The 20041-nt window shown below is 43.9% G+C and overlaps 1 protein-coding gene and 1 pseudogene across 7 annotated transcripts in view; both read left to right on the top strand.

The window, feature by feature from the left end:
* The window catches only part of Arhgap44 (Rho GTPase activating protein 44), a 153500-nt gene that overhangs the window by 108278 nt on the left and 25181 nt on the right, over nt 1–20041 (top strand). For all 7 annotated transcript variants that reach the window (XM_005067853.4, XM_040748861.1, XM_013111641.3 and 4 more), the window contains 6 exons: nt 8104–8172; nt 10384–10465; nt 10826–10953; nt 15324–15435; nt 15770–15851; nt 19865–19945. In XM_005067853.4, the coding sequence (XP_005067910.1) occupies nt 8104–8172; nt 10384–10465; nt 10826–10953; nt 15324–15435; nt 15770–15851; nt 19865–19945 (554 nt within the window). The remainder of the gene's footprint in view (nt 1–8103; nt 8173–10383; nt 10466–10825; nt 10954–15323; nt 15436–15769; nt 15852–19864; nt 19946–20041) is intronic.
* Nucleotides 12282–13697, top strand: LOC106020912 (annotated as a pseudogene).

Raw genomic sequence — 20041 nt, 5'->3', positions numbered from 1 at the left:
AGCTTGGCACTCAAGACTGACTGCCATCCTGGGATTCCTGGGAGGCCACACCTCCCACCTCCTCCTCTTGACTCCTCATCCTGTGCCCAGCCCACCAGCCACTCTCCTCCCATTTTCTCAGTTCCCCCTCAGTCTCTTAACTTGTATCTGTTCTTTGTGGTTTTATTCTCTAGTGGATAATCTTTGCTGTTTGAAGCTTAAGTCTCAGGAACCACAGATAGAAGGCAGTTTTTAGCCATTATTGCCTTTCCCACAGTCTGACTTCACACACACACACACACACACAGAGAGAGAGAGAGAGAGAGAGAGAGAGAGAGAGAGAGAGAGAGAGAGAGAGAGAGAGAGAGAGAGAGAGTTGAATCTGGACTTGTGATTCCTATTAGCACAAGATAAATAGACAGTCGTCATAGGAAGTAAATACGATCCAGGCAATATGGTCACTTCAAATCGAAAAGTTCCAGAATAGTTGAGGAATATGAACCATACTAGGATTCCTTTCTGCCAGCAGAATCTGCCCTTGAGATCAAAAGACAAGAACAACCATACCTAACAAGAAGCCAGCTGGTGGCAGTGTCCTGTGCCTTCAAGACACTGTGATGTATCTGCAGGGAACTGGGCAAGCCATGCTACATATCAAAGCATGTTGCAAACATGGATGTTTCTGGTTTCACTGGAGAAGGGAAGCAAACTGCCCCACATCTGTGGCGAGGCTACCCTGGTCCAGCCCTGCAGGCTGTTGGGTCCTGTATCTACAGATAGCAAAGCTTAGATTCTGAGAAGAGTCTACCAGTGTGGGCAGGAAAGTACAGGGATAGGATGCATGCTCATCATTTTAAGGTTTTTTTTTTTAAGTCTACATGGATTAGTTTTCTGTATCAGAAAGCATTAGAGATGCCTCAGGGTCCCCAAAGACACCAGACTCCATCCTTTATGGTAAACACTGCAGTATTTTCCCATGTACCTCATCTATCCCATTGCTTGTTATGCCTGATACAATGTGCATGCTGTACATATAGCTGGTGCATTGTATTGTCAGGGACTAACGGAAGAGAAAAGCCTGAATCATGCCCAGTTGTGGTACTGTTTTCTCCTAGTGCCTTAGATTGATGTTCAGCTGTATCTGAGGGTTCAGAACCCATGGGTGGGGAGGGTCAGTTGTATCAAGAGTTAGAGCACTTAGAAAAAGATTTACTGGCAGTTGCAATGAAGTGAGCATGACATATCTTGGTGCCTCAAACAAAACAAATAAGGATGTTATGTACCAATAGATAAAAGAGGGGGTAATGGGCAGAAGAGATAAAGTCACAAGGAGCAGAGTATCCATCTCCAGAACGCAAATGACAGGTTAGGCCTAGCAATGTCTGCTTACACCCTGTCTTCGTAATGGAGCACAGAGATAGACCCCTGAAGCTAACTGGCCAGCCAGCCTAGCCACATCATTTTAGTAAGAATACACTGTCTCAAAAGAAAATAAGACATCAATCGAGAATAGACCCTGACTACAAGCCTACATATTTATATATACACGTATGCATTCCACACACAGTACATCAAATGTACTCACATATGGAGGGTAAAATTCCCATGTAAGATGGAAGGATGCAAGGTGAGACTGTAGACATTGAAACAACCACTCCAGCGTGGGGCCGTTCTTAGTCAAGAACAGAGTCTGCCTTGTGGGAAGCTGAGTCAGTGCCAAAAACAAAAAACAAAACAAAAAAAGCTTGAAGATTTCTTAGAGAATGTTAGAGAAAGACCCACAAAGGAATGAGTCTGGAGAAAGTATGATAGGTGTTGAAGATGAACAGTGGGAAAGCTGTGTGTAAACAGTGGAAGATTCTGAAAAAAACAAGTCAGGATGCTTAGGAAGATAAAATTGGCCCACGTCAAACATCTCTGACTCAAATCTGGTGAAAATTAAAATTTTTGCCTTTTTAAAGGCTTTGAAATGAGATTTTAAAGCAGTAAGCACTTTAATTCTATTTTGAGAGGACCTTTAATGTCATAGCAAAAATGAAGCAGAATGTGGAGCTAGTTCCCACGCCCCTACATGTAACCATTCCCACTGTCAGCCAGCTGCAAGACAGCTGTGGGGTCCGAGCACTGGGCATGTACCAGTTCACTCTTGGGCTGGCACATGGAGTGGATTTGGACAAATTTGTTAATTTTTTAAATGACTCTGTTCAAATCTTTTTCCCATTTTAAATTCTTAATTTAAAATAACTAAGCAAGACACTTGATTTAACAGGAAAAATACCTAGTTTTAAAGTAAATTTATCTATAGTTAATGATGATTTCCCTTACATGTAATAGCTATATACAAATGGTTATCAAGTTATCTTTGTTTTTATGATGATGAATGAGAAACATTAGAATCCTGCGATTGGTTGAACACAGACTTTCATGTTGCCGTTTTGTTGAAGTGGTATGGGTAGAATAACTTCAGGAATATAACTGAATGCCAAAGAAAACACGTGTTTTCATAGGACTGGTATTTCCCCATCTGTCTTCATTTGATATCAATCAAAACATAGTGTGTTGGCTCTTTAGTTTTTAGAAGGCAGAGATATGACTGTGCACATTCAACACTCATTTCATGTAAGATAAAGAGTAAAAGAAGACTATCTTGTGTAGAGGCCAGAGTGTGGTGTATGCTCAAGAGTCTTGATGTTGAGACTGTGTCCTTGCTCCGTGGGAGCTGTGCTCTGAGCTCAGGTGGCACACTGTGTCTAGTAGACACACCGTCTCCTGCTAGAGAAGGACAGTTGCATCACTCTCTTCTATTTCCACCTTTGTGGGTGTCTGCTTTATTGGTTGGCTGCCTGACAAATTGGAATCTGACCTCCTTCACTGATGAGTCCTATGCCTCACAGAGGCTCTCTTAGTCATGCCACACTAGATTCTTCTCAGCTGCTGTTTCACAAAAGGAGTGTGAAGCCTATAGGCAGCATAGAATGGGCACAAAAAGCCCCAGGGTTTGGTTGGGTTATTAATTATAAATGTGTTCTTCAATCCCCCCGAATGTTTGGGCCTGGATTCTACCTGGTACTAGTTTCTCATTTAATTATACTGTGATTCTTTTATTTGCTGAGTGTGTTTGATGGCCCAAGATATGGGCCCTCTTGGTCTAGACTGCATGAGCATATGTGAATGGTGTGCGTGTATGAATGGTGTGCATTTGCTGGAGATGAGGGTGTGGTCTGCCTGTGCCAATGTTGATGCTGTTGAACTTAGGGGTGTCTGTGCTGACTTGCTGCCTGTTGCTACAGTTTCTACTGTGATGGTGTTTCTCCTTGAAATTCTGTAAGTTATCGAGGAGCATATTTTGATGTTCTGTATTTACACTGAAGATTATTATGTCTTCTGGAGTATTGACTTCTCTCTAATGGAGTTCCAGCCTACCCCTCCCACCCCAATAGCTTTCCTTACTCTAAAGTCTGCTTTATCTGAAGTAACAGTGTAGCAATCCTCACTTTCTTTTGATTAGTCTTGACACAGTGTGTCATTTTACATACTTTTTCCTCTGTAGGCAAGGAGAGTGAGACAGGATCTCATCGTGTACTCCATAGTAACTTCAGAGTCTTCTTTCTGTTCTTCAACCACCAAAGTGATATGATTGCAAGAAAGTGTCCCCATGCCTGACTCTTCCATTACATTTAATCTATGTGTGCATTTTTATTTAAAGTAGGTTTCTTCTGGGTTTGAAAACTGGCTTGATGGTTAAGAGTATTTATCACTCGCAAGTGAATCATGTTTGACTCCTAGCACCCCATTGGCAGGTCCCAACCATCTGTAACTCTCGTTCCAGGGGCCAGATGCCCTCTACTGACCTTCTGAGGCACTGCACATGTATGCATGGCAGCCCAAATACTCATACACATAAAATAAAGTAAATCTATATTTTAAAAAAAAATTGCAGAGGCTTCTCATAGCCAAGATACAGTCGATTGGGCTTTACTTTTTGGCACTGTTCTGACCATCTCTGTCCTTCATTTGATAGATTCAGAGCATTGCTATTGAGAGTGCTTATTGATGGTACAGGTTCGTATGTACCACATGTTTCTGACTTCTGTATGATGCTCTTGTTCCTGCATTCCTCTCCCATAATTCTTTCATTTGTACTTTTAATTGAATATTTTATTTATTTTTGAGTCTTTCCTTTAAAATAGCAACATCCTCCCAGTTTTACTTTTTAGTGGCTTCTCTAGAACTTAAATTTTGCAGCTAATACATGTCCACTTTCAAGTAATATAGTAAGTACTCTTTCATAAGTATCAAAAGTGCCTGTTATTTTATTTATATATGTTATATATTTATTATGTGTGAGTTCTAGTGTGTATGCATACCGTGTCACAGAGGTGGGGTCAGAGGACAAGTCTAGAGACTAGTTTCCAGGGATAGACCACAGGTCTTCACATTTGCATCCAAAGTGCTTTTAGTAATAAATACCCTTAACTGTCAATACACTGTTGCTAATAATAGTTTTTGTGAACTGTCACCCATGAGATGACTTAGTAAGAAAAAAGCATTTTACTTTCAGTATCAGTTACTTTTCTGACTTCTGTGACAAAAATCGTGACAGATGCAACTTAAGGAAAGGAGAGCTTCCTTTGGTTAATAGTCGGAGGGGACAGTTGTTCCCAGTAGGTGAAGCATGATGGCAGGAGCATGAGACAATTGGTCACATCATAGTTGGGATACAGAGAGGCATGGAGATGACACGTTTTATTCCATCAAGAGCCCTAGCCCATGAGATGGTGTCACCCACATTCAGAGTACATCTTCCCTCCTCAGTTAAACTCCATGGAAATGCCTTTCTAGATCACATGAGCCTGATATTCTAATTTGGTCGATGGTACACCTTCATCCAGTTGTTTGTTCTGCAGCCCTCTTCCTTTAGAAGCCTTGGGCATCTGATCTGTGTCACATTCTTTCTCTGTAGAATCCTCTCTTACATTTATTTCTTCCGTGGCGTGTCTGGGGCGGCACAGTTCTTCAGTCTTTCTCTGGCTGGCCAAGTCTTCATTTCTCCTTTACATTTGAAGGATAATTTCTCAGCGTATGGGATTCTAAGTTGGTGTTTTAATGTTTTTCTCTAAATATTCTAAATGTTCCCTGCTCATGTACTAGCTTGCATGTGTTCTGAGTTAAACTTATCTGTAATTCCTTTCCCCCATCTCACTATATTTTTTATACTTTATCTGCTGAAATTTAAACATTGTGCATCTGTATGTAATTTTTATGTGTTTTTGTTCAGCATTCTGTTCTCTGCCTTTCCTGAATCTATGGGTTGGTATTTGATAATTTGGGGAAACTCTTAGCAATGTTTGCTTTAAGTCTTTTATACTGTTCTTTCACTTTATTGAGTATTCAGCATAAAAATTGCTTAGAACTCAGTGTTTTTAGTATTGGGTTTGTTTCCATATTGTGAAACATTTCTGAATATTAAAGTCTAAAATTTACTTGTTTCATATGTACCTTGTACAGAAAACATGAAGGTAATTAAATTTTTAACATGACTTTGACAGTTTCACATATGTATGTAATATATTTTATCCTCTCATTAACTTCTCTTAAGCACACCCACTGTTGCTGAACCCTGAAGGGAAAATTTATAAATAATCTATTTATTTATTCTTGTGTATTGTAGGGTGTGTTTGTGTGTGTGTGTGTGTGTGTGCATGTGTGTGTGTGCATGAGTGTACCTTGTACATATTTATGTATGCATGTATGTGGAGTCTAGAGATTAGAGTCAGGTGTTTCCCTTGATCATTCTATACCTTATAAATTGAGGCAACATCTATTACTTGAACCCAGAACTCACAAATTCATCTTGTATAGCTAGCAGGCTTTCTCTAGGGATCCTTTTTCTCCTCCTCCTCATAACACTGGGGCTACAGGTAGGCCACAGGCCTTCCTGGTATTTACATGAGCACTAATGATCTGAACTCCAGAGCTCACGGTTTTGAGGCAACCTCCCTTCTGTCATTCTTAATAAGGTCTGTCCTCAGAAGGAATTATGTTGCTAAAGTTTAACATACACATGTGCACACTCACATACATACATGCAGACACACACACACACACACACACACACCCTGTGGGCTAATCAACCTTTGAAAGAGCAAAGTCGCCCATAGCATCCTCCAAGTCTAGCCACCACACCTAAGAGACTCTAAAAACCTGAAAATGCCTAGTGAAATTCAAAGTTCGGAGTCTTTTACTCAAAAACATAATAATAAAGAAGATAAACCAACCCAAGATTTGTCATAGGACCATTTCCTGTCACCGCACATATCAAGGAATTGATATTGGGTAGTAAATGGAATTGACAGATACAATAAATCTAGAAGAATAAAATGATCATGGAAAACATGACATTTATGAGTTATTCCTTACAGGAGACTGATCTTACAGTGTGGCAATATCTTAAGGTCTGATGTTCAGAGTCATTATTATTTTAAATGTTTTATGATGAACTATAAATAATTATAAAGTAAAAATTAATAAGTCAACTACAGACTTTTTCATAGAGGAATAATCAGGACATGGGTCCAGATACCTATTAGATATTATACTAATGAGAAAATAGAAACACACTGTCTACAATGAAATCACTTTATCTGTAGGTCAGTAACCTACACAGCAGTCTGGGCTTCTTTTTATTATTGTTTGCTTTTTATTTAACCAAGCACCCATGTGAAAAGTTGTAGATGGATAGAATAGATCCAAGGCAAACGGCCTTTGGTGCTTACAGTAGTAATCTTCACCTGTTGGGATCTGCTTATTCATTTGTACTCTCTTGTGTGTTGTAAGACTGGAAAACACAATTTTAGAGCCATATTACAGTCTATTGATCATATTTTACACTCCTCTCACCACTGTGACAAGAATGAGTTATTTTCACTTGTTGTTTAAGGGGACGCAGTCCATCATGACAGGGGATGTGTGCGTCAAGTGGTTCCATGGCAATGGGAACCTGTGGCTGGGACTCCTCCCTTTCTCACATCTTGAAAGAACATACTGGAAGTGACATTAGATCATACGCCTCTAGTTAGTGACTCCCAGTTAGGCCCCATGTCCTAAATATTTCGTATAATCTCCCAGAACAGTGCCATTAGGTGGGGCTCAGACATTCAAACATACAAGTCTATGAGGACATTTCATATTCAAAACATAGCATTTTATTCCAGTCCCCAAGGCTCATGCTTGTCTCATAATGCAAAACACATTTAGTCCAATGTCAAAAGTCCTCATTGGCTTGGAGCTCCAACATCATTCAAAAGTGAAGTCCCATAATTCAAGGTAGTCCTTCAACTGAAAACACGAGGAAATCAAAGGACATGTAACATACTTCTAGCATACAGTGGCACAGATGAAACATTTCCATTACAAAGTGGAGGAATGAGGGCATAACAGGAGACCTAACCAAACCAAGACAAGCCCAGCAGGCCAGGCGCCATACCTCCCACCGCCATTCTTCCCAGAATAAAGCCTTCCAGATTCCAGGGCAGCGTTAGGCCTTTGCCACTGCTGTTTATGGAAAGCTCAAAGGTTAAGAATTCTTAACTCTATTAAATTTGTGTGCAACATGGGATGAGGCCAGAGTTTTAAATCGGCAATCCTTTCCCAGTGCGCACTTTGTCTATCCAGGTTTTCTGAACAATCACTGCGTTTCTGTCACTTTCCCATGTGCTCACGGCCATCCAGTTAGTTTGAGGGTGAAGGTGGGTGGGAAGGTGAAGTAACCCAAGGGAAGCAATGGCAGAAGGAAGCAAGCCGCTGTGTGCTTGGCTGGAATTGCTTCAGGTGGAGGGGCGAGCTGCAGAGGTTTAGAGAGCTCATTTGCCCATCACTGCGGCACGCCCGCTTTGATTTGCCAGCCCATGAGTTAAAGCCCTGGGTAAGCTACTATCGTGGTAGAATTTCAAAGTCATGCATTTCTAGAGCCATGGTTGGGAGGCTGGATGCCCCATGGGAAGAGTGTGTGATATGCCACATATTATTGAAAATCAGGTGCTGCTATCTGGGACAAATGTTAGTAACCTCCCCTCCCCATTATTCCTTTTTTTTAACCTTGCTTATATATTTTATCTTGCACAGGACCAGCTCTCTGCTGACATGTACAGTTTTGTGGCCAAAGAAATTGACTATGCAAACTACTTTCAAACGGTAAGGATCCACAAAGGCAAGGATGCAGAAAGTCTGTGAGGGGCGTGGTCTGGACAGCAAAGGAAGGTGGGCTTATGAACAAGGGCCTTCTGGTGTCAGGAAAGCATCATGGGAGGAGGTGTGGAGTGGAGGAAGGCACTTTGTTGCTTTAATCTCTGGGTGAATTCTGCCCTCCATGTGTGGATTCGTTCGAAAACCTAAGCTTAATACAGAACCTCGTGCCTGAGGATTTGTCAGAACACAGCTAACCCATAACAGGGATTCTCAACCAAGAGTGACTTTTCCCCATTTCCTGGAGGACATTGGAAGTCTGCAGATGCCTCTGGTTGCCCCCATCCAGGAAGGTTGTGGCCCTGTGTCAATGGTAGACACAGAGGAAAGTGCTAAGCCTCTTCAGATTCAGTCAGCTCCCTCGAGCATAGCTGCCCAACCCATAAAGTCAGGCGGACCTATGCTGGAAAACCTAGATTTGTGACAACAAAGGATTTGAGAAGACTAAGAAAGTATTCAGTTCCTTACAAAGGCATATTGTTTCTATTGAAGATTTTTGCCAAGTTCAAGACAGGTAGATAAGCAGTGACTGATGACCTGGTGGCTGCCCCCTCTTCAGGGAAAGCAGATTGAGTCCAGAGACAGGATCTGAGTCACCTGACTTCAATCATTCAGTCTGGATAATTTGGACCATGGCTTCTTGCCAGAGTAAATAACTGTAAGGTTAAATAAAGAAATAGCAGAAAAAAATATTGACAGAGGAATCATATAATATGAAAAAGAGTTGAGTGCACCTGTTCCAAAAGTTGACAATAAAGCTAAAACCTATGTGCTTTTATTTCATGACCAAGGAAATGATGGGGTAAGAATAGAGGTAAGTCAGAGAGAGTAGCAGGCAGAGAGATCTGAGAAGTTTAAAGTGCTCAGTGGGTGAGCAGCTATAGGCTATGGCAGTGGGCTGCATTATTAGGGGTGCAGACTTTGCAGCCCCCCAATGCACGTACCCATAAAAGGCTTGATAAGTATCCTTCCAATGTGGAACCTCTCGTTCAAGCAGTAGTTGGGTAGTTATATTGATTATTTTCTGTTGCTGTGGTCAAACACCATGCTCCAAAACAGCTTGTAGAAGGAAGGGTTTATTTGGGACTTATGGTACCAGACAAATAAGAGTTCATCATGGACAGCAAAGGCCCAAGAAGGAAGCTACGAGCTCACATCCTCAAACACAAACAGGAAGCGGAGACAGCAAGCTGGTAGTAGGCAAGGCGTGTTTCTCTCCAAGCCTGCCCCCAGAGACATTATTTCCTCCAGAAAGGCCCACCACCTGAACCCCACTGCCCCAAACACCATCACCGTCTAGGGACCAAGTGCCCAAATGCCAGAGACTTTGGGGACCATTTCCCATTCTAGCCACCATAGTAGTATACTTTCAAATGCATTCCACTGGTTTGACTTACGAAATTCTTAATCTAGAGTCACTGAAGCCAATGAAATCACCGGCACCCAGGCTTTGTCAGGCTCCTTCCCTGGCCTTCACATGCTGTTTTCTCAGACTTCGGGTTCCCACACTAATGTTGCCATTGTTTACTATGCCCGGCTTTTATTTAGTTTTGAAGAGAGAGATAGTCAGAAAATAAATGAAGGCACTTTTGCTCGTGAGTTTTCCTTGGCCCTAAGCAACACTGCACTTATTTATTTAATGGATAGTATGGCAAGGAGAACACCTTGAACGAGTTTGTTCCTGAGGTCTCGGGACTATAGTCAAAGCCATTTCTCATCCCAGTATATCTGAAGGAGTAGAGCCACCTGCTTTCTGACCACTTACATGTCCAACTGACCCACGGAAGTCCATATGCACACACGCTAGTCTCACGTGTGTGCATCTCATGGACGAATGGACCTTAGCATATGTTTTCACCAGTTGTTGCACCTTCCATTGCTACCTTTAGCTTTGAGGATAGGGTGCCCTGTAATGTTAGGTGATCTAAAGCAAGCTGTCTCAGGCAGATTCCCCTATTCCTTCCTGATTCTCCTACCTTGCAAAATTTCACTTGGAGTGACCTCTTCGCCCTACTGGCTGAAGCATATTGTCACTTGAGGAGACTGAGGGCGATCCTGCCTGCTTCCTCCACGAGTGAGTGCCTTCATACAGAACGGACGCCCCTGTAGAAGCCTGCTTCCCTTTGGCAGAGGGTAAGGTTTGTCCTTGTGTTTTCTCAGCTTATAGAAGTGCAAGCTGAGTACCACAGGAAGTCGCTGACACTGCTGCAGGCTGTGTTGCCTCAAATCAAAGCACAGCAGGGTAAGTGCAGGCCTCCCTCCTAGCTGAGAGGGCGGGCAGCCTGCTTGCCTTCCTGGATGAGAGGCCAGCTCCCCACCTATGCTTTCCTGGGAACACTCATGTTTAGAAGAGCCAGGAGACCTCCCTGAGCTGATGCTCACCAGTGACCCAAAGCTGAGCTTATCCCTCCACACTGCCCTTCTGAGGGGATGCGTTGGTTATGCGTAGTGCGAGCCCAGTCATGCCGGGTCTCTTCATGCCTTCCCATTTTCCACTTAGCCTTTGGTTCTCTGTGTAGAATCTGGACAAGGGAGAAAGAGCCTGGTATAGGTGGCTTTGGGAAGCTACTAACTGACTCCTTTCTTGCTCACCCCTTCCCAGAGGCCTGGGTGGAAAAGCCTTCCTTTGGGAAGCCCCTGGAGGAGCACCTCATGATCAGTGGCCGTGAGATTGCCTTCCCTATAGAAGCGTGTGTAACAATGCTGCTGGAGTGTGGGATGCAGGAGGAGGTAGGTACAAAGCAACCACGCCCAACCCCCCCCCCCCCCCGGCAGGGTCTGCAAGAGCTTCTCTCCTGTAGCACCCTGGATCCCTTAATCAGGACGATACCGGCAATATTGTCTCTTCTGCAGATACTAATAGACACCGCATTCTCATGAGAACCTTCACTTTCACAGAGAGAATAGAAGACTATGGCAGGCTGATGTCTGCCCAGGAGGGCTGTATGGCATATTCTAGACATCCCCTCTTCTTGTTTAATGTGATTTGAACCATCTGCTGCTGCTTTAGCTAGTATTCACCTTACTGCCTCCTTTCCTTCCTCCTCCTTTCCATCCTTCCTCCTCCTTTCCCACTTCTTCCTTTCCCTCGTTCCTCCTGTTACTCCTCCTCTTCCTCCTTCTAATTCTCTTCCTCTGCTTCCTTCTCCCCCCCCCACTCTCCTTCTTTCTCCTCTCCCTCCTCCTGCTCCTCCTCCTTTTGCATAGTAAGTTTCTGATTTTCAGACCAGGGCTCTTGGCCATTTGCATCTGGTCCTGCTGCTCAGATCCACACAACACAACTGATTGTGACATTAGACTTTGTGTTAGAAGACTCCCATGAGGAAGGGCTGTGAGGAATTGATGTTGATCATTGTCTGTTTTGCCTAGTCAGTCATTTGTTTGGCTTTAACTATGGGCTGTTTTAACATCTTTACTCCATCTCCCTTAAGTCTGATCAGTCACTCTGTATTGGTGTAGGGCATGCTATGGGCTCAGTATTGGTTACTGAGCAAAATATAAACATGGGATGAGGGCTTAGAAACTTACTGGAAGGGATGAGTCTAGCATCTATCCAACAAGCATGATTAGTATAAGACAGGCTGCATTCTCTAAGTTAGTGCAAAGCCAGATAGAACAAGCTAAGGACAGAGGGAGAGAGGGAAGTAGCAGTATGCACATCTATGTTGGCTGGTGTGTGTGTGTGCACGCACATGTGCATGCGAGCCAAGGTGTTGGCTGCTTATGAAGGAAGATGATTGTCTTAGGGTTTCAGTTGCTGTGATGAAACACCATAACCATCATACAAGTTGGGGAGGAAAGGTTGATTTAGCCTATACTTCAGCATTGCTATTCATCACTGAAGGAAGTCAAGACAGGAACTCAAACAGGGCAGAATCCTGGAGACAGGAACTGACGCAGAGGCCATAGAGGGGAGCTGCTTACTGGCTTGCTCCTCATGGCTTACTCAGCCTGATTTTTTTTTTTTTTTTGCTTTTTTCGAGACAGGGTTTCTCTATGGCTTTGGAGGCTGTCCTGGAACTAGCTCTTGTAGACCAGGCTGGCCTCGAACTCACAGAGATCCGCCTGCTTCTGTTCCCAAGTGCTGGGATTAAAGGCAAGCGCCACCAATGCCCCAGCTAGCCTGATTTTTTATAGATCCAGGACAAGCAACTCAGGGATGGCCCAACCAAAATGGACTGGGTCCTCCCCCACTGATCACTAAATGAGAAGATGCCTTCCAGCTGGATCTCATAGAGGTATTTCCTCAGCTGAGGCTTCTTCCTTTCTGATGACTCTAGCTTGTGTCAACTTGACACACAAAACCAGTCAGTAGCACTATGAAACTTCTGAAGATCCTGATCACTGGTATACCGGGGCTGGAAAAACCATGCTAGGCAATGAACTCATGTCCAGGTCAGGACTGAAGTGTATAAATGTGGGTGATTTAGCTTGAGAAGGGCAGCTATATGATGGATATGAGGAAGAGTTTGGTTGCCCCACTTTAGCTGAAGATAGTTGTTGGTGAGTTAGAGAATCCAATGATAGAAGGCAGTGCTACTGTTGATTAACATGATTGTGACTCTTTCTGGAAACTGGTTTCATATAGTGTTTGTCTTGAGAACAGGTAATAGTATATTGTACAAAAGACTTGAAGCAAGGGGTTATAATGAGAAGAAACTCCAAGACAACATTCAGTATAAGATTTTTCAAGTTCTTTATGAAGAAGCCAGAGAATCTTACAGAGAAGAAATTGTGCATCAGCTGCCCAGTAATAAACCAGAAGAGCTAGAGGGTAGTATCAACCAAATCTCAAAATGGATGGAGCAATGGGTCACAGGTCCTAACTTTCAATTTATATACAGACTGGCCAGTCAGGCATGGTGGTGCACACCTTTAATTCCAGATCTCAGGAGGCAGAGGCTGGTCTGCATAGTCAGTTGTAGGCCAGCCAGGGCTGCATAGTGAGACTCTGTCTCAAGAGAAAAAATACATTTCCACAGTACAGCCATCCATGTTGTATCACTCAGTCCACTTAATAGAAATTGCCCAAGGGTCAGTAGAAGGAAACTAGATTGCAGTTCTAGCTACCTCCTGGATTTCTTTTTTCTCCATGAGAAAGTTTAAACACTCTCAAATATGAATATAAAATATCAAGGACTAGGACTGAAAATTGTCATCAATCAATAAATGATCAATCTGACCAGTGTGTACATATCTTTTAAATTTAATCACCAAAATGTAGATGGCCTCTTAAAAATGGAAAACTAAAGATAAAACATAAAATTCAAAAGGGGAAAAGCAAACAATAACCATGGAACTGGGAGATGGCTCCGTCCTTAAGTACCTGCTCTGCAAGCATGAGGACTTGCATGGGAATCTCTAGCACCCATGTAAAGAAATGGATGTAGCTGGATGCTCCTCTAACTCTAGTGGTGTGGATGGGGGCAGAGAGGGATGAGAGTTCATGGAGGAGGGGCAGAGCACAAAGAGGCAAGCATGGTGGCATGGGAGGAGGCTGAGAGCTTACATCCTTAACAGTAATTGTAAAGCAGAGAGAACAAACTGGAAGTGTCAGGAGGCGCAAAGCCCACCTCTACAGGCACACTTCCTCCAGCAAAGCTGCGCTCCTAAACCTCCCCAAACAATGCTACTTACTGGGGACCAAGTGTTCAAATGCCTACGCTTATGGGGACATTTATCATTTGAATAACCCACAAAGACTAATAGTAACCAATAATAAAATAGAGTTGTTCTAACAGCATGTTGTAATAAAAGAATTTAAAGTCCGTGAGTGACTCCTTTCTAGAGTTTTCCATTTAGTGTTTGAAGAAGACTGGTGTTATGGAAACTGAAAAATGCAAATAGGGCAGGGACACTGAGTTTGACAGCTCGGTTCCTCCTCTTTGTATTATTCCTCCCAATTACTACTGGCTCTTCTTGTGAGGCCACAGCATGGGTTTAATTTGCAAGCCAATCTTCCAATCCTTTTGTGTGCTCTGTAGCTTGATGTCCTTGTCACTGCAGCTTGATGGACACATTTGTCTGAACTTGTTAGCATAACCTCCTCACACATATGCTAACAAGTTATAGACATCTGTTTATCTCACATCCTCCACTAAGGACGGGGTTAGCCATCTCAACAACTCAAAAGCTCTGTCGTAGACAGGGAAGGTTTTCTTTGGAAGGAACTTGGAAATCTGAGCTGCCATGAAACCAAAGAGGAGGGAGGGTCACCTTCCCATCTTACTCTTCAGTCTGTGGGGCACCTAAGGAGGCAGAGCAGAAAGCCAAAGGGCTCCACACTTCACAGCCCTGGGCCTGGACCAACCTTCCCAGCTCTGACCTGTGTTTATCTTCTCTTTCAAACACTCCTGGCCACCTCAGTTTTACATTATAATGTGAGGCTGTTCATTTGGACCTAAGTGGTAGTAATACCAAAATAATAATGGAACCTGGAGCTGGCAGGCCACCACCGTATCCATATCCCTTTCTTCTGAGGACACAGATGCTATTTATTTCACTTGGTGTCTCCCAATGTACATTCAGGCACACGCATACACACGCATATGCATGCATCCTGTAGACCAGTAGTTCAAGGGGTTGTGACCCCTTGAATGACCCTTTCACAGGGGTCGCCTAAGACCATCAGAAAACACAGGGATTTGCATTATGATTCATAACACTAGAAAAGTCACACTTACAAGATATCAACAAAAATGATTTTATGGTTGGGGGTCACCACAGCATGAGGAAGGTTGAGGACCATTGCCATAGACATTTGTTTGTCCATGTTATTAGACCTTCATGTCTGGCAGCTCTCAGGTAGATCCTCCAAGATTTACTCTAAGTGCAAAAGAAGCAGGCACCTGAGCACCCAAGGTTCGGATACCCAATAAACTTAGTACAGTGAGCCTCTCGGCAGTGAGCTGCTGTCATGAGAACAGCATGGTGGACTCACAGTTGCTCGAGTCTGGCAGCTGCAACATCAGAGCATGATATTAGTTGGAATGCTGGAGGAGGGTGGTCCAGAGGAAAGAGCAGATAGACTTTCCATCTCTGTTTTTCTTTTACTCCTCTGAGTTGCTGGTCATGCTCTAACCCCTCCATCCTATTGGTAGGGCCTCTTCCGGGTAGCCCCCTCAGCCTCCAAGCTGAAGAAGCTGAAAGCCGCTCTGGACTGCTGTGTGGTGGATGTGCAGGAATACTCGGCAGACCCCCATGCCATTGCAGGTGGGTACCCTCCACCTGGGAGCCAGGGTTCACGGGAAAGGAATGAGCATGGACAGTGTGTGGCTTCACATGTCCACACGGGGCCCTCTTTCATGAATGATTGTTCTGATCATTGAAGGAAGACTGCCTCAGGAGTACAGCTAAAGGTGAGGTAATATGAGAAATAAGGGACAAGGCTTGTAACTTTCAATCCAGGTGTTCTCAAAGCCTGACCCTATTCACATGGGAAACAACTATTTGATCTTGTGTTGGTCAAGGAATCATGTCCACTTAGAGCAGTGCAGGCTGATGCAGTTTCTGCTGTGGTGTAACAGCTTACTGTATTTATGCCCAGGGGCTTTGAAGTCTTATCTTCGAGAGTTGCCAGAGCCTCTTATGACCTTTGAACTCTATGAGGAATGGATCCAGGCTTCCAAGTGAGTACCTTGTATTTGATTGTGCTGTGGATTGGGTTTATGGGGACTGTAATCATCTGTTGGTATCTGTGGACCACTGGATGCCTAGGTTTCTTATACAAAGCAGCCAGCATAGTGCTTTCATAGAGCCTCATGTGCAGTTTAAGCCATCCATAGATGACTTATAAAACCTAATGCCATGTGAGTAGTTGCTGTGCTGCATTGTTTATGGTTCACAGAAGTGTGAAAGCCTGTGATCTGGGATCAAGCAACTGCCCTTCTTGCTTTCCATCATGAAACACTATTGGTACACATTCCCAAAAAGGCATGTGCAGGAATGCGGACTGCAACTCTACTTGGGAAGTTACTAATGGCTCATTGAGGGGCAGAGGCACTGTCTCATGTTCTGAGACTATTAAGAAGCTGATAGAGCCACTCTGACTACTAGGGAAGACAGGTCTGTTATTGAATGAAATAGTCAAGGTATTGAAGACATGTGGGGGACGTATGTGATTTCTTTCATTATTTGGGATTCTAATATAATTACATCATTTTCCCCTTCCCCTTCCTTCCTCCAGGTATATTTTTTTTTAAATCAGATAAACACCCAACTCTCAATAAGATAGAATTCTAGAAGTGGCCCTATCTATGTACATTAAAGAATGTTATGGAAAGACCAACTAGGCAATGGCAGTGATTTCTTTTAGCAGAAAAAGCAAGAAAACAGTAGTCTCGAGGTCTTTACCCATATCTGTTACAGAAATATTTTAGCAACAGTGAATTAATAGCACTAAGGCATACCATGTGGGGAGTGGGTACAATCCGTGGCCCCCCAAAGATAGGGCCAACGGAGCAGAATTAGCAGGCCAGCAGCAGTCAGTGCAGCCCACAGCCAAGGCAAGCGACAGGCTGTGGTTCCTCAGTACAGTTTGCCTTTACGATTACTGACTTTATTTTCTTGTCTGTGTGAGCTTCATCGAGGTATGTGTTCCCTTTGTCCATAAGTTAAGAAAGTACAAACGGCCATGTGTACTGAGGAAGTAGACAATATGGGCCAGGATGGTGGAGACCAGGGGAAAGGTCATGCAGGTAGCAGAGAAGAGGTGGGAGAAGCTTTCCTGAGAGCAGGTTGGGAGCAAAGGCGCCTATGCATGGAAAGAATTTCTAATAATCTCTGGTCGTCGGTCTTGGCCATCCAAGGCATCCAACTTAGCCTGCAGAAAGAACGCTGGAGGCTGTATCAAATGATGATTCTCTTTCAAGTGAATCATCATTCATTTTAATTGACATATAATCTACAAGGTTTTACAGTGTGGTGTGTCAGTGTGTGGATATGTTGTGCAGTGTGACCAACCCAGGGTCATAGAATACTCTCACCTCAAATGTGCAATGCTCATTATTCTTCCACTCCTTGAAATACTGGGAGCTCAAAGATAACCCAATTCATCTCAGGGTGAAGGCATGCTTAAATGTATCAAGCTAGAGAAGGCTGTCTCAAGTCAAATTGCTAGTGCTGTTTGTTTTCCAGAGTAGAATAGTCATACTATGGTGAACATATGGTCCATATGTTTTACTCTGAAGGGAGGTCTCAGCTTCCTGGTGCTATTAATAAATGGTACCATCTGTTGAATGCTTTTTAGAGGCTTGCCATTGTTCTAAACTCATAATCATTTTTGAACCATCTAATTTTCATAACTTTCTGAAGTTGGCCAGGCTGTTTCCCTCACTTTGCAAATGAGGACTCGAAGGTGTGGCATGTAGCTGGGGCAGCAAGTTACTTGCCAGCTAACAAGTGAGAGTGAGAAAGTGAACCAAATGTATCCAGTCCTAGAGCATGCAAATGCAGCCACTTGATAGGAATCTAGAGAGAGGGAGGACAGCTGAGAGTGGCACTGGGAGTGTTGAGAGACACTGTGGTCCCAATTGAAAAGGTGAGTATCTACCAAAATAAAGCAGTGGTCCCGATGACTCCCGAATCTGAACCGAGGAAATGCAAGGACTTGTTTCTGCCCCTGGATGATAAGCATTTCTAATGCCGAAGATCCATGGGGAATGGTGGGGCCTGCTTTGCAGGGTCTCGTCCTCTAAGGAAATGACCATCCTCAGGGTAGATGCCCTGGCTGACTCCTCTGATGGACTGTTCTCAGAGACCTCTGCCTCGCGGATTACCTTTGCCTCACCTTAAATGTCAGCTCTCAGAGAAGCCTTCCCTGGGAGCCCTCCTCCCTCTGCCCTATTGCTTCTGTGCCAGGGAGAATGTGAATGCCTCGGGTTGTTGGTACAGCTGCTAGGTTAGCAACTCCTCTGAGGGCTTCTTCCTAGCCTATAGGGCTGTTCCTGCACAGAGGAACTCATATATGTCTGTTGACTTACCTTCCTTGAAAGGTCAGGTATCATCTGCCCTTTGTCAAAAGGCAAATTCAGCTTAACATCTAAAGGCTTCCCTTTTCCACTTTACAACTGAGCAGCACTGACTCCATGAAACAGAATGAGTCCTTCCAGTGTAGCAAGAGGGAGGGGTTGGCTTTACAGGCGAAACAGCCTGAAGAGACAGAAACTACAGAAAGTCATTGTTTTAAAGGAACTCCTCAGGGGGTAAGACAGAGGGGATGATAGGGGATGATCCTATGGGCTCAGGAACACTGGGCTTCCCAGGACTGGATTCTGCAAGACTACCATTTTAAGGAACTAGTCCCAGTTCTCACAGTTCACTTGGATTGTGTGGCTTTTATCGCAGTGGCCACATTACAGTTTGGTCTGTTCTGTCAGGCCCAGTGCCAGCCATCAGCACTAAGAGGTAACCTCCCACAGCCTACACTGTCACCTTCAGAAAAGTTGAAGACTGGAAGAGGGCATGGAGCTGTTGCCACAGAAAGTGCCTTCCCAAGGAACAGAGGGACAGCCGTGGTGGTGGCAGCTGTAATGCCAATATTTCATGTGGATTGAGAACCTTGCATAAGCCAGCAGCAGGGCTGGGGGCGGTGGGGGGGAGGAAGGTCGGGGGCCACTTGGATCACATTCTTGTTTAAACTGTTCCCACCAGCTCAGTGAGGCCGGTGTTGCTCACAGAGGTCAGGGAGTGGAAAGGCTACTTCACAGCCTCCCAGTCAAGGACCTCTCTGCTATGACCAGACTTTGCATAAATTTGTTCTGTAAATTTCTGCTCATAAATGAAGCTTTTAGCTGAAGGTTCTTGCAAAGGCTTCTTGCCTCTATCTCAAGGCAGAAATAAGGGGCAAAGAGAATTTGTCTCACCTTGGTCAGGATCATGAGGATGACCCTAGGGGCACTCAGCAATGACATGTGATGGTGATGGCCATACCTTAGGTGTTGACCTCACCTGCTGCTTTTTACTCTTCAGATCTGGGGAAAAGACTGTCCTGCTGTCAGACTTTGTTACCATGCAGGCCTGGATGTAGGTTTTTTTATAAAACTTAGTCCTATAAAGAATGCTTTTAGTTCTGAGAGATTGATAGTAAACTCATAGGATAAATTGTTATATATATGGAAAACCTTTTAGCCTGTGGAAATAGTCCACTCGCTGAAGTGAAGTTTTGAAGGCTGGATTTATTTATGTCTGTGTAACTTTCTTATTCAAGTTATTTGTTGAACTTTTAATTTATTCCAGATATGGAGGAATTTAATATGCAGGGAGTAAAGTCTGTTGAGCTGATGACCTGCAGGGTGCAGTGTACGGCAGGGTCAGGCTCCCCGAGCCGTGTCCTGTGTTCTCCTGACAGCCCCAAAGCCCTGTGCTCCACAACCGTCTAGCCTCTTGACCTCACTGTTAGCCTGTTTCATTTGCTCACCTGAGACCCGTGATCCATGCAGATGAAGTTTTGTTGAAATAGTGTAAGGCAGGACTGAAAGAGAACATAGAAGGGGGAAGTAACAACGGGCATGTGTATTTAATGAAAATAATACGCAGTGATTAGCAGTGTCCAGTGTCTATGACAATGACTGGTTAGAAAAACTGGTGGTCAGTGCTGTGCCAGTTAGTGTTCAACCAATGGCTTTTCCTGTCAATTTCCCAGTATTCAGGAGCAAGACAAGAGACTCCAGGCTCTCTGGAACGCTTGTGAGAAGTTGCCCAAGGCCAACCATAACAACATCCGGTAAGTGAGGAATGGAGAAAGTAGATTGAGCTTACATGAGCCCAGCTGGCCTGTTCCCTGGGTAAAGACCATGGAAACTAGCATGCATGGGTATCC

This window comes from Mesocricetus auratus, unplaced genomic scaffold (assembly GCF_017639785.1).
Source record: "Mesocricetus auratus isolate SY011 unplaced genomic scaffold, BCM_Maur_2.0 Super-Scaffold_100007, whole genome shotgun sequence".
Classification (NCBI taxonomy): domain Eukaryota; kingdom Metazoa; phylum Chordata; class Mammalia; order Rodentia; family Cricetidae; genus Mesocricetus; species Mesocricetus auratus.
The sequence above is the reverse complement of the archived record's forward strand: the minus strand, read 5'-3'. Positions and strand labels throughout refer to the sequence as shown.